The sequence below is a fragment of the Typopeltis vanoorti genome, chromosome 20 (genome assembly GCF_054136105.1).
Source record: "Typopeltis vanoorti isolate ZY-2024b chromosome 20, IOZ_Tvanoo_1.0, whole genome shotgun sequence".
NCBI lineage: Eukaryota > Metazoa > Arthropoda > Arachnida > Uropygi > Thelyphonidae > Typopeltis > Typopeltis vanoorti.
The window spans coordinates 54033680-54049585 of NC_143568.1; the positions used below are offsets into that span (position 1 = coordinate 54033680).

Genomic DNA, 15906 nt, shown 5'->3' on the forward strand with positions numbered 1-15906 from the left:
GCTAAAGCCTCTCAATGTAAATGTGTAGACAGAGGATTAGGTTGTGGCAAGCTGAGCAAACTTCACTGAAGTTTGGTATGCTCCACTTAGTGGTAGCCAGAACATCAGTTTGATCAGCATTTTAGACTCAGTGATCATGTTAGTGTACTTAGCTATTCCCATAAGAATGTCATGATTTCCCTTTCAGACCCAAATAAAAACAGTATATTGTACATAAGCCAAATCTTTAGGTGTTAGGTGAATTTCATCATTTAGTGTAAGACTGCTTATTGGAGAACTAAAGTTGCTTGAAAATGTTATTAATGTTTGTCTAGAGTAGGATTTCTGGATTATCTAAACCTTCATTGATAAAGAGTATTTCATATTCCTTCATAGGGTCCAAAAATCATGCCTACTACTGGGTTGGGCTAATTAGTCCATCCATAATACTTCTGTATTATAGGTTTCTAACCGTTGGTTGGGGAGTTTTACATAAAATAAATAAATAAAAAACTAGATTCGGTTGGTAATATGATATTATTGTACAAGAATGGTATTGTGAAATATATTTTTATAATCTTGAATTCATACTTTTTAATATAATTATAAGTCATGAATATAATAATATTGCACTTAAAGTACTTTTTTATAATGAAAATGAGCAAATGTCACACAAGCAGTGAATTCAGCTGCGGATACTTTTTTTTAGGTGAAAATCTCTTGGGACTTATCCATACAGCATTAAATTCTCCAGAAATGTCAGACTTACCAGATCAATATCAAGGAAAAATTATTTTTTTGGATTTCCTTGGTTTATTTATGGTGCTAATTTCTCCTGGTCTTCAGTGCATCCTCACAATTATTGCCATTGTTATTCCATTGGGAAACAGATTTCTTCAGCTGAGTAAATCATCTTTTCATGGTAAGCATTGAAATTGCTTAGTAAATAGGCATTCTTGTTTTTTTAAGCATTCTTAAGTGAATTTTACAGATTGTCACTTTTCAGTAGTCTTATAATAATTTATTTATTTATTTAGACTTTATTAGCATTTACCTTACCTTAGCATAAACCTTATCAGAAATCATAGATTTGTAGATCACTTATGTAAAAGAGTAAAGATAAATCGAGTATAGAAGGATAAAGAGAATCATTACTGCCTACACTTTTCATCATTCCTATTGAGATTTAAAATTTAGCATTTTAAATTCCTTCATAGGATCCAAAAATTAAGCCTACTACTGTGTTAGATCCAGACTAGTTGAATCTAGCTATTGATATGAATCTTTATGAATTGATATGAATCATCACATCTAAAATGATGTTTAATTAGTTGTTTAACTTGGAAGTCAAACAACTGTATTACAAATCCAAGCATTGTTGTTAAAAAGCTATCATCCATAAGCAGCAGTAAGTAATCAGACTTGAGGAAAATCCAGATCAAAAGCATCATAGATTAGGAGCGAAAACAAGAGTCTGAAATTAATTATTAGAACAAGAACTACCATAGAAAGATTATAAGATGACTCTCCCCCTGATGGGGGGGATGGAAACAGAGATATGTATGATGTGATCTCTGGTGAGAAAGCTTATAATTGTGCTCTAATTGAAATTACAGCCTTTAGCTCCATTCTTATCATGAAATGAACTAATGCACTCTTCTGTATCCTTTATTCCTGCTAGACCCAGGTTCAGTCTTTTTTAAGTCATAACAAAAAAGGGTTAGGTTCATATAATTTTTTTTAATAAACTGGTACCAGAATTAAGTGACATTTTACAGTATGAAAACATTAACATGTTGGATGGGAAGGTCATAACTAGGGTTAGGTTCATATAATTTTTTTTAATAAACTGGTACTGAATTAAGTGACATTTTACAGTATGAAAACATTAACATGTGATGAGAAAGTCATAACTAAATCTAAAAATTCATTATATAATTCTCAAGTTAACTTCAGATCATGCCCCCAATAGTCAGTTCAGTAGTTCAAGTTAATGTTTGCAAATTATTTTCATGATTTCCATGAAGATAATTTCTATCTGCCATCATCATTCATAGATCAAGTGCTTGAAGTTTATTTAGTAGAATAATCTGTGAGAAAAAATTTCTAGTATACTGGGAAAAGGCAATTATCATTACCTTTCCAAAACTGAGTAATGACGCAGAGATGCCAACAAATTATTGTGTAGTTGCCCTGATCACTTGCTTGTGTGAAAATCATATAAAAAATGGTTAACTCTCATTGCATTGTTTCTGGAAAGCAATAAGCAGCAACCTTCTAAGACACAGGCTGGCTTTAAAAACCATTTAATCTGATTGGAAGTATCTATTAGAGAATGCGTTTTCAAAACATGAGCATTTAGTATCAGTTTTCTTTGGCGTATTTAATGACCAACATAACTTTGGTCTTAGAGTAAGGTGACCAACTGTTCCATTTTTAACAGGATTGCCCTGTCACTGCACCTCAAAAATCAACTGATAGTGTCATCAGAGATGCTGAATTTGTTGAAACTGTCAACAAATTCAAACATCCTTGGAAAACTGGCCAAGTCTTTTGCAGAGTTGTGTGGCTTTAAATAGGTTTTGTTAAATATCCTTCCTGGTGTAACAGTGTGTCCAAAATTGACTGTGGTGGACTGAGACATTTCAGTCTTCATTTTTCATTTTCTGAAATGAAAAATGATTGTGTTAGGAATATCAAGTAAATGCATCATTAGAGAGGATATCTTCTTTGATGAATGCATGTTGGGCTGATGAAAGGAACCAGTTGGCCATTGAAATTATACACATTGTAAAGACATTTACAATTTCATAATGAAATAGCAAAATTTTTGGAAGAAATTCAGTCATCTAAAAATATTGGGTTGTTGCAAATGAAATGGCCATTGAATGACTGTCAGGTTTCTACTGGTTGCTAAAGAAAGCAAGCACTGAGGTATATGCAAATTTTTTGTCATGTGACAGCGTCACACATGGGTGATGCAATTGTAGTATTTGTTTTGTTCAACGAGCATTAAACATTGAATACTGCCAACATCAAGTCATTCATGGAACCCAGTCAGTTAAGGTTGCTATACCTTTATGAGTTCAAATTGGGAAATTCTGCAGCTGCTGAGTAAAAAACATCAATAAAGCATTCGGTGGAGGAACAATTAATGAGAGATCCACTCGCCGTTGGCTTGCAAAATTTCACCCAGAAGATTTGAGGCTACAAAACGAACCCCGTGGCCATCGTCCTTCCTCCATTGATTCGAATGAATTAAAAGATTTAATCGAATCAGATCCATGACAAACGGTACGAGAGATCGCCCAGACGTTAAATGTACACTTCTCAACTGGTTCTCGGCACTTGGCAATAATAGGAAAAGTAAGGAAACTCTACAAGTGGGTGCCTCACGAACTCACTGATGAAAACAAAGCATGGCGTTTGGAAGTGTGCTCTTCTCTCTTAAGAAATAAAGAAGAAAGTTCCTGCAGCGAATTGTGACTATGGATGAGAAGCGGATATTCTACGACAATCGTACACGTTCGTTGCAGTGGTTGGAGTGAAAGACGCTCTAGGAAGGACTCCAAAGGCACCTCTGCATCCAATGAAGATGTTGTTTACTGTATGGTGGTCTTCTGTTGGTGTTATTCACTACTCATTCCTTCCACAAGGTGAAACGATAAATACAGTTCGATATCGTACAGATATGCGGCAAATGCATGACAAATTGTGCCTTAAGCAACCAGCATTTGTGAATAGACATGGAGTCCTATTGCTTCAGGATAACGCCCAACCACATACAGCAGTGTCAACCATACAGCAAATCAACAATTTGGAATAAGAAATTGTGCCTCATCCTCCATACTCTCCTGACATTTCCCAAACAGATTACCATTTTTTTCTGGCACTTGAGCCATTTTTTGTCCAAGAAATGCCTTGCCAACGACGCATCAATTTATCGGGCTGTGGAGGACTTCATCACTTCCAGAGGCACTGATTTTTACAAATGTGGTATAAATGACCTTGCCACATGTTGGCAGCAATGCATTGATGCTGCTGGAGATTACTTTGATTAAACAGGTATTCTTCTTCTTTTTATTCTCTTCTTTTTCAGTCGTCCTTAAAAAGAAGAAGAATACCTGTTTAATCAAAGTAATCTCCAGCATTTCATTTGCAACAACCCAATATATCAGAGATATTAGTAAAAATATATCAAAGATATGTGTTGGACCTTTCTTCTCAGTAAAGATTTGTGCAATTTAACAATGATAACATGAGACTAAGATGGTGATAAATATATACATAAACTACATTAGTTTTAGTCAAGTTAAAAAGTTATGGCTATTTGGCAATCAATGAGTGCATGACAATCATTTAATTAGTGTGACAGTCAGTTCTTGTCATCTTGCTATGAGTGTCAATTTCTGTTTTATAAATCTGGTCACCTTATCATAAAGGGAACCTTCTTTAAAATCTTCTTCCTCTGCAAGTCTTCCAAGTTTGAGTGGGATCAACCCTCTCTCAGTTCTTTCTTCAAGAAGAGAACCTCCCCCCCCACAAAGTTTTGTATCGAATGTCATTCTATTTGCTGTCATAGTTAACTCAATAAACTTCCTCTAACTGCAAGTAATGCCCTTTACGTGGGTGACTACTATGATTTGTTATTCTTGCAATAAGTGTCAATGATGGACACTTGCAGCAATCAGTTATATTTCAACCTGGCAACTTCCAAATGGGTTCAGAATGAGATAGTTTCAAAAACTGTGCATTTTTACCACAAACGTGAGTTACATCAGAACTAAGACTGACAAACAATAATCTAATTTGCAGCTGAAGCAATTGAGGCAATGACTAGCTTAGATGTCAAGTTTGAGTCTAAAACGTTATAAAATTATTTTATTTCATGAACTAAAACATTTATTTTTGAAAATAATTGATTGTAAATAAATTTTAATTGGTAAAAATTAATTCACACTCCATTTGATTTAATTTTACTCTGTTTTATTTAATTATGCAGGTGTACCTTGTTCATATGACACATTAGGTTCCAGACCACCATCATCTGGCTACTTATAGTTTTTTTTTTTTTTTCATTTGTAGATGCATCTGATGGCTTGTTAACATTTTTAATTAGTCGTGTAACTGATGTATATAAAATATTTATTTATATCAGTTATTCAAATGGTAACTTCAGAATAATTTTTACAACAAAAAAAATGTAAACACCATTAAAAGATTTTCCATTTTGCTAAAAAGATGGATTACTAGTATTAACCATTGTGGCACTTTTAATTTCACTAGTAGTGCAAAATCATTTTAGTTTGCTCTCTATGTGTTTGATGCACTTATCACTAAATGTAGTCTTAATGGTTAATATAATAGGTTAACTTCTTTCAATGGAGGCTACATTGCTCTGTGTTTGTCATTATTAATGATGATAAAATAAAATAATAGTTAAAAGCAGTTTTATAATTCACAACAAAACACCAGGACACACAGAGAGAGAGACAATGTTGTGAACAAAGTGCACATCAGTTGATTCACTGCAGCATCATTTTGCAAATATTGCCGTATGAGCAAATGTGTCATTGTATGAATGGGCATTGGTCATAATCGAAAATCATCATATGAATGGATCATTGTAAAGCAAAACATAAGGTTGGGGGCCGTACTGTGCTCTGTTTTATTTAATCACACTGTTTTTATTATGCTCCATTTAAAATAAAGTGTATGTGTGTTGTTTATATATATCCATTTTACTTAAGTACCATACAAAAACTTATAATGAAGATTCTTGGCAATTAATTATACAGATATATATAAATTATCTCAATTTTCTATGTTTACATTGATATATTTTTTGGGTGTGATTGATTAAATGGAATGTGTTTTTATATTTTGTTTAATAAAAGGGGTATAAAAAATGAACTATATTTCATTACATTTTTATTTCTGTTTATAAATAAAATTTAACAACAACCAATGCAACTGGAATGAACTTTAGCACAAATATTTGTTTCAACTAAAGATATTCTTTAGAATTTGTTGTTGGCTGAATGATAGCAAAGCCTGATATAAATTTTCTATTCATTTCTCTATATTTTTAAAGAAGACAAATTATTGTGTTAAGTAACAAAATTTATCTGCAAGTGGCAAAGGATTTTTTGTTCCTTCTAAAATTTGTTTCACTTCTTCCATCTTAACATTTTTTCTTAATTACCCTCAGTAGTATTTTCTTTACATTCAGTACTTTGGATAAAGTATATCTTCATTGTTTCTCTTTCAAAACTGAAGATTTGCTTTGTTAGTACATCATTTGTAAGTCATCCCAAAAGATCTTCAAAGTCGATATTACTGTGTTTTTTTTTGTGTGAGTTTCCATTTTAAGTACTACTTCTTTCTTGACATAATTCACCTTGAGTTTTCCTTAGCTTTGTTGATATGAGGATAACTGTCAAATATGCTGAATAATGAGTTGCATCTTGTCTACTAAGGATCACTAAATGAAATGATGGAACAATTAAATATTGAGGACTTTGATTAAATTTGCACCAGCAATATATTTAAGAAACTCTTCAGTAAAAGTTAAATAGTCTTCTTAAAAATGTTGTTAAGGAGGTAAGTGCTTTCAATTCTGATGGTGGGATATTTAAGTCCCAAGGATTGGCATCATAAATTATTTTTGCTACCTCAAATTGTTGGCTTCAATATGGGAAAGATGGCTGATGTTTCTCTATGTTATGTATGAAATCTAAATATGGGAAACATTGAAGTGAAATAGCAAATTTATGACCTCTTGCTAGAATCTTTAATTCATCTGTTGTTAGTGGACGGTTAGATAAGTTGACTACCCATCTTTCTGTCGGTAATTTGTTAGTGATCTTCTTAGATCGATTTAGCAAGTTAAGGTATTTATTATGTAGATTAGAATTGCTTTTATCAAAAACTTTTATCCTGAAATTTTTGAGACACTTATAATCAAATGTAGCAGATCTTGATTTAACGTATTTGACAATTCTGCTTCTAGTTCCTTAATTTTTAAATTATTTGTTGCCAATTCATGCTTAGAAACTCGTAACTGATTAAGTAGTAAGGAATGGCTTGCTTTCTGATAGATTTTATGGGCACCTGGATATTTCATGACTTCTTTTAGTTTTACAAAAGTTGGAATGAGTTTATCACATCTGCAATTTTAAAAAAGGGATTCTAGCACATAGGTTAACCTATTTTAATTGAAGTTTGCCTAGTAAGTTGGTCTTCTGTGCTGTCAGTTCCCCGTGAAGGAATAAGATGTTTTCATATAATGAAGCCTGAGGTGAATTCGTCACTAAAAAAACACATGTACTAACCACAGTGATAAGTTCTAATACGTCAATATTAAAGTTCTTGAGACATCCTCAGTACATTAATTCAAACAATACTAGGAATAACATACAGTTAGGGTGCATGATTACAATAGAATTTCAATATGCGTGCAGTAACTTGTTATAGAACTAAATTAAAATAAAACTGAACAAAAAAAAAAATATATATATATATATATATATACACACACACATATACACACACGCACACTCGGGTCTCTTTTTATGTGGATTTGAAGTTATGCGGTGCACGCCCACAGATACGAGACCTTTTGACACTTCTGCGCATGTCAACAGAAGGAGAATCCATTCTGATAATAACGCAATCCAGCATTTCCCAAACTTTTCCAGCAAGATTACAATGGAATCTCAATATGCGTGCAGTAACGTTTTATAGTTAAATTAAAATATAACTGAACAACAAAAAAAATAATAATATATCATCGTCATCATCATCAAATTCCTGCCATGTACCCTCAAGGGGTGTACAGGATATGACAGTACTACATGAAAAAATTACATCTTTACTAACTTCCTATCTACAATTTTCCTCCATATCAGTCTGTTACTTGTCAAGACTCCAACATTATCAGATGTTATATTTCTATCGTCTGAGGCACTTTGTACCGTATCAATCCACCTATATCTTGGTCTTCCTCTGGGTCGTTTTCCTGCCAACCTGGCAGAGAACACTTGTTTTGCTAATCTTTCCTCTCCCATTCTATTTAAATGACCATACCACCTGAGATTAGCTCTGCTAATGCATTCCTGGATGCTGACAATATCAAGTTCTTTCCTAATATCCTCATTTTTAACATGATATTGCCATTCTTGCCATCTGTTCACGCCTCTAATCTTTCTCAGAACTCTCATATCTGCGGTCTCTAGTCTGGTCAAGTGTTTTACTTCTGACCCAGCTCTCAGATCCATAAGTTAAAATTGGTTTGAACACTGTCTTGTATACAGCTAATTTAGTGTTCCAACTAATTTCTCTCTTACTCCATATGAATTTATTCAATTGACTTCCCACCATACCAGCTTTGCTGATTCTGTTGCTATATTTCTCTATTTCTATATTTAATTTACCATCTTCAGTAAAAATCGTGCCTAAGTAGCTGAAATGTTTTACTTGTTCCACAGGTTCTCCATTCACAACACAGTTGACATTTTCAATGATTCTGCCTATTTTCCTTGTCTTTGTCTTTTTATTGCTGACCTTCATACCATATCTATTACAACAGCTATTCAATTTAGTCAGAGAATCTTGCAGACTTGTAGCAGATTTATTTAGAAGTATAACATCATCCGCATAAAGCAAAGAGCTGACATTAACATCTCCAATTTTGATATCAGGTTTAATACCGCTTTTCTTCATAATGTGATCCATATAGATAATGAATAACAGAGGGGATAATGTACATCCTTGTCTCACACCAGATTTAACATTAAACCATCTTCCTGTACTTCCTTCAATTCTAACTGCCGACTTACAACTCAAATAAAGAATAAGTATTGCTTGATATAATGCCCCATTGACACCATGTAATTGCAGCGTATTGAATAGCTTCTCTCTTGGCACCTTGTCATATGCCTTTTCCAAATCGACAAAACTTAAATACAGATGTTTGTTATATTCCCAGACTTTCTCGACTATTTGTCGTAAAGTGAAGATCTGATTCTGACAACCTCTATTTGGCCTGAATCCAGCTTGTTCTTCACCAAGCTTTTCTTCCACAATTCTTCTCAACCGTTTCTCAAGTATGCTTGCATAGATCTTGCCAGGCACACTCAGTAGGGAAATACCTATGTAATTCTCACATTCAGTTTTATTTCCCTTTTTATATATGGGTACTATAAGAGCTCTACTCCAATCATCTGGAATTCGTCCCTCTGTCCAGGCTTTCTGAACTATGCAGTGCAGCCACTGTAAGACTTTTATACCACCATACTTCAGCATTTCTGGTCGAATATCATCTACTCCTGCTGCCTTTCCATATTTCAAGCCTTTCATGGCTTTTTTACTTCAAGTATGGATATGTATTCCTGACTGCATGCCTGGTCAGTGTTTTTTATCACTGTGCTGTCATCACTGCTTGTTTCATTTAGCAGTTTTTCCAAGTAATTACTCCTTCAAGGATATCTTTTTCTCCTGTTTTCATGTCACCTTTATCATCTCTAACTCCTTTTACAGCACCCTTTCCTCCATTCCTAAGCTTCTTCAACAACCTCCAGAATATTTTACAACCTTCTTGATATTTATTTTCTATATTTTTGCCAAAATCCTCCCATGACTTTTGTTTAGCTAGTTTTACACAGTATTTAGCTTCTTACATTTGTCTCTGTATTCTGTAAGAGTAAAAGCTGACTTATTTGCCAGGAACTTTTGATATGCTTTCTTCTTTTCCTTCACTGCCTCTTTAACTTCCTGTGAAAACCAGGGAGTTCTGATTTTTTTATCCTTGCACACAACTTCACCACATGCCTCTCTGGCAGAATCAGTCAATGTTTTCTTCATAGTTTGCCACTGAATCTCCAAGGCTTGATTCCTGTTCTCAAAATCTTTCATTTTCTTTTCAATAATCTTTCTGTATTTTAGTCTACAGTTCATATCTGAGAGCTGCTCAACTTTTATTCGCTTTAAAACTTTCTTACATGTTATTCTTTTCAATATGAAATTCAATTTTATCCTGATCAAGACTAAATAGTGATCACTTCCAATTTCAAATCCTGTGTACACTCTGGTGTCCTGCACCAGGGAGAAAACATCACTATCAACAATAACATAGTCAGTGAGACTTTTCTTATTCCTAGCCTCTTCTCTCCATGTGAATTTGTGCACATTTTTATGTTGGAACATGGTGTTAGTAATAACCAGTCCATGTCCTGAGCAGAAATCCAACAGATATTTGCCATTATTATTAGCTTTGCTCTTTCACCAAATTTTCCCAAAATTTTTTTGTATGTCTCACAATCATTTCCTAATCTGCTATTTAGATCCCCAACAAGGACCAACTTTTCCTTTTTCATTGTGTCAGTTGCTTTTTCTAAAGTGTCAAAAAATTCCTCCACTTCTACCTTAGTAGAACCTTCTGTGGGACCATAGGCACAAATAAGTCTCATTGTCGAGTTCCCCATTCTCATATTTGCCCATATTACTCTACTTGAGACTGACTGCCATTCAAGAAGATTAGCCTCGTATTTTGTGTTGAATACTATGGCTACTCCTTCTTTTCCTTGATTGTCATTGCCTGAATATAACATTTTGTATTTATTGCTCAGAAAGATCTCACCAGTTTTGGTGTTTTTTGTTTCAGTCACCCCTATTATGTCGATCTGGTACTTATCTAATTCCTCAGCTAGCTCCATTTCTTTGCCATTCAGGCTTCTTATGTTGATAGTACCGATCTTTACCTCTGGTGACGTTGAGTTGGGGTTTGTTTTCAGATTTGTTCCAGTAGCTGACTTTTCGCTGTTCGCCCTGGTTCCCTGGCGAAAACAACGGGGGCCTTGTTTAACCGGGCGACACCCCAGCCGGCATGAAATTTTGTCATGTTGTACCATCATTTTTTATTTTGGTTTAACCAATAAGAATACAATTTGGTTGGCTAAATCCCAAATTGCCAGCCCATCCTCGTTCGTTCGGTATCAAAGTAGATACCCAACAGGGTGCACCACGAGAAGGTGATGATTGGACATTAGGTCAGAAGCCCTGGTCGGTTCTCCACATTCCTTTAAAGGCTATGTGGAGGCTTCCTCTCAGTTATACAGCTTTGACCCTTAAGCACCCCAATAGTAATATAATATATATAAAACCTTTTGGTTCTTTATTTCAGTAATATATATAAAGAGATTATTTTACACAATTTTGTATGAGAATTTCCCATACTTTAGGAATACTAAGAACTTTGTTGCGGTTTAAATTTGGTCTCTGTAGTCGGGCTTCAACACTTTCTTTATATAAACATTCATGTTTATATAAAGATCTATGTAAATGTATCGACTTTTCCCAATGGATCCTATTGTTTGGGTTTTCAGCTGTGTGTTATGAGAGACCAGATTTCTGTGGTTTGAAAAGACGAATGTGGTCTTGATGTTCTGAGATACGTTTCTGAACAGATCTACCTGTCTGTCCAAAGTAATACAATTTGCAGGAGCATGGGATCTCACACACACCAGGTAACATCAGAGGTGAGAGTTTGTCCTTAGGAGAAGGTAACAAGTTATAGATCTGATTGATGGGTTTGTTAGTGGCAAAATTGTATTTCTTCATAATTTTTGAAAGAAATTCGGAGATGCCTTTGACATAAGCTATGTGAATTCTATGGGCTTATTCTTGTCTAAGTTGACGTGTGGGGAAGTGACTGATGATTTTTTGAGTTGTTTTGAATATATCCATTTAGTATGACTGTATTTTTAATAATCTCTAAACCAAGAACTAGAAATAATCAAAAATACAGCCATGCTAAATGGATATAATCTTAAAACAACGCAAAAAATCATCAGTCACTTCCCCACACATCAACCTAGACAAGAAGAAATCCATAGCATTCCCATACCTTATGTCAAAGGCATCTCCAAACATCTTTCAAAAATTATGAAGAAATGCAATTTTGCCATTACTTACAAACCCATCATCCAGATCTATAACTTGTTACCTTCTCCTAAGGACAAACTCTCACCTCTGATATTAACTGGTGTGTATGAGATCCCATGCTCCTGCAAGTTGTCTTACTTTGGACAGACAGGTAGATCTGTTTAGAAATGCATCTCGGAACATCAAGACTACATTCGTCTTTTCGAACCAATGTAGTCTTGATGTTCCGAGATCAAAACCATAGAATCTAAACCATAGAATCCATTGGGAAAAGTCGAAACTTTTACATTGATCTTTATATAAACATGAACGTTTAAATAAAAGTGCTGAAGCATTATTACACTGACCAAATTTAAACTGCAGTGACGTTATTACTATTCCTAAATTATGGAAAATTGTCTTACGAAATTGTGTAAAATAATCTCTTTATATATGCTATTATATATATACTCAGATCTCTTTTTATGCGGTAGATACGTTCCACAGAAAACTGCATATAAAAAATCTCACAAAAAAAAGGCCTAACTTACGTTGAAAAATCTTGGATATGTTCCATAATTTTCTAAAACTGCATAAAACAGAAGCAATGAATTAAAATAAACCTAAAATCGCTTAAAAAAAGTTTATGAAAAATTCAGCAAAATAAGAATGCCTAAGTTTGTTTTAAAACTTTATTCATTTAATTTTATTGAAAAGTAATATTTTATTTTTTTTTTTAATTTTTTTCATCAGAATTATCATCGCTATTAGACAATATTCAGCAACGTTTGCAAACTGGTGGAAAATCACTTTCATCACTAGAAGAGATAGTCAGCACATTAGATCTGTATGGTAAAGGTAATGGCTCTTCATAAACAGAATTAGCTTCACCGTCGTTCTGTGCTGATTTTTTTTCTTCTTACAATGTAATCAGTGATTAAACTTTGCGATGATGATTTCACTAATTTTTTATACAGCTCGCGATATACAGACATACAGTTCTTCAGCTCATGTTGGAATTTAAAGGCTCATTCAGAATTTATGTCATTAACAAGAAAATGATTTTTCAATTTATTGCACAGTTCAAGACCTGCTCGAATTATATTTGCAGTGAGGGGGACAGGTTTTTCTTCTGCTTCACTAATGTTTTCTGGATCTTCGACGATATATAAAGTTAATCGATATCCAATAATATCATCGTCACTTAAGGCATTATCCACAAGATGTTTGCATGGTTGCACTGTTTGCAATACATCCAGGCCAAGCTGCTTTCCAGCAAGTATTTAACACGTTCGCTGCCAACTACGAGTATTCTTGTAGTTGGTAAACCAGCTACGAGTATACTCATATGACGCTTACTGCCGGCAACGAGATTACCGTACTGATCTTGAAGATGTGAAAATGCTTGGCTCGTGGAGTTAGCATCAAAACTGTGTATTCTCATAGATGGTATGTGCTCTGCACAAGCCAACTGCGAGTATACTTGTATGACGCTGACCGCCGGCAACGAGAGTACCGTACTGACCTTGAAGAAGTGAAATTGCTCAGCGTACGGGAACAGACTATGCTGAAGTAGCGTGGCAGCGAACGTGTTAAAGTTTGTAGTCTTATTTCAACGATAGCAGATGCAACATGATTTAAGCAGTCCATAATGGAAAATTTTTTCCAAACGTCAGTTACTGTTAATGTTTCATTTTCTAGTTTATCCAATATAAATTGAAAAGTGTGCTTAACGTAATATTTTTTTTAAAAGTAGCCATTATGCCTTGATCTAATGGCTGAATAATGCTTGTTGTATTGGGTGGAAAAAACACTACCTGCACATTTGGATGTTCTAAATGCGGATGACTTGGTGGATTGTCAACAATTAATAAAACTTTAAAATCGAGAGATTTTTGCTTCATGTATGTTTCCACTTCTGGTACAAAGCAATTATTGAACCCTCAGTAAATACAGCAGTTGTTACCCAGGCCTTTGTATTAGCCATCCAATGTACCGGCAGCTGTTTTTTTAGATCTTTGCCTTTTAGAGCACATGGTCTTAGAAATCGATTTACTAGGAGGGGTTTCAACATTCTATCTCCTGCTGTATTGTATTGCTATAAAGTAACAACGTTACTCGATCTTTGTTTGCTTTAATCCCATTTGCTTTTTTTCTCAGACTTTGCGATGTAAGTTCGACTAGGCATTTTCTTCCAAAACAATCCTGTTTCGTCAGCGTTAACCACTTGATCGGGACAATATCCACCATCTTCAATAATTTTGGCTAACTTCTCTTAAAATTTTTGGCTGCTGCTTCATCTGCTGTTGCAACTTCACCTGTAATCTTCACGTTATGAAGTGCATTCCTTTTTAAAAACCCGATTTACCGTCCTTTGCTAGCCGAAAATTCTTTATCTGCCTGGGAAGCGGAAGTAGAGGGCTCCAGTTGCGTCATCTGTTCATGAAACCGAACAGCTTTTTCTTTAATTAAATACCACTTATAGGAATTCCCTTTTGAGTTAATTCTTCAATCCAAATTACGAGCACTCGTTCCATGTTTTCTAATAAAGCATCTCTTGAGTACAATGATAATTTGGCACTTAGTTCTGTGCCAGAAATGACAAATTTTTTAATTGCTCTTATAGTAGATTCGCCTAAATTAAAATGTTTACCAATCGCCGTAGATTCCTCTCCTTTTGCTAAGTGATCTAAAATTGCAATTTTCGTTTCCAAAGAAATTGCTTTTCTTTGGTGCTTTTTTTTTTCTGCATTGGGCCAAATGTAATTAATTAATAATTAATGATCAATTATTAATGAATAATAATAAATCAGCTAAATTAACTATTAATTATTAATGAATATATCACAAAATAACCCAGGTGTTCCATGAAAATTTCAGGATTTGTGAAGTGTTTCCATCGTAGGAAAAGTTTGAGAAAAACGCTGGATTACCTTATTATCGGAATGGATTCTCCTTCTGTTGACATGCGCAGAAATGTCAAAGGTCTCGTATCTGTAGGCGTGCACCACATAACTTCAAATCCACATAAAAAGAGACCCAAGTGTGTGTTTGTGTGTGTGTATTTTTTTTTTTGTTCAGTTGTATTTTAATTTAGTTCTATAACACGTTACTGCATGCATATTGTTCCATTGTAATCATGCACCCTAACTGTATGTTATTCCTAGTATTGTTGGAATTACTGTACTGAGGATGTCTCAAGATACATGGGATGAAATATTTACGTATTAAAACTTATCACTGTGGTTAGTACGTGTGTTTTTTTAGTGATGAATTCACCTCAGGTTTCATTATATGAAAATGTCTTATTCCTTCACGGGGAACTGACAGCACAGAAGACCAACTTACTAGGCAAACTTCAATTAAAATAGGTTAACCTATGTGCTAGAATCCCTTTTGTAAAACTGAAAGAAGTCATGAAATCTCCAGGTACCCATAAAATCTATCAAGTAAGCCATTCCTTACTACTTAATCAGTTACGAGTTTAAGCATGAATTGGCAACAAATAATTAAAAAATTATGGAACTAGAAGCAGAATTATCAAATATGTTAAATTAAGATCTGCTACATTTGATTATAAGTGTCTCAAAAAATTCGGGATAAAAGTTTTTGATAAAAGCAATTCTAATCTACATAATAAATACCTTAACTTGCTAAATCGATCTAAGAAGATCACTAACAAATTACCGACAGAAAGATGGGTAGTCAACTTATCTAACTGTCCACTAACAACAGATGAATTAAAGATTCTAGCAAGAGTTCATAAATTTGCTATTTCACTTAAATGTTTCCCATATTTAGATTTCATACATAACATAGAGAGAAACGATACTTTCCAGTATTGAAGCTAACAGTCTTTTTCGAGGTAGCAAAAATAATTTATAATGCCAAACCTTCGGACTTAAATATCCCACCATCAGATTTGAAAGCTCTTACCTTAAAACTTAATAAAAACATAATCATTACCAGAGCTGACAAAGGAAATACCACTGTGGTTCTTGATAC

The 15906-nt window shown here is 34.1% G+C and overlaps 1 protein-coding gene across 1 annotated transcript in view; it reads left to right on the forward strand.

The window, feature by feature from the left end:
- The window catches only part of LOC150095443 (endoplasmic reticulum metallopeptidase 1-like), a 331828-nt gene that overhangs the window by 99505 nt on the left and 216417 nt on the right, over positions 1-15906 (forward strand). Inside the window, exon 6 of the mRNA XM_090410677.1 lies at positions 689-901. Coding sequence (XP_090266803.1) covers positions 689-901 — 213 coding nt within the window. The remainder of the gene's footprint in view (positions 1-688; positions 902-15906) is intronic.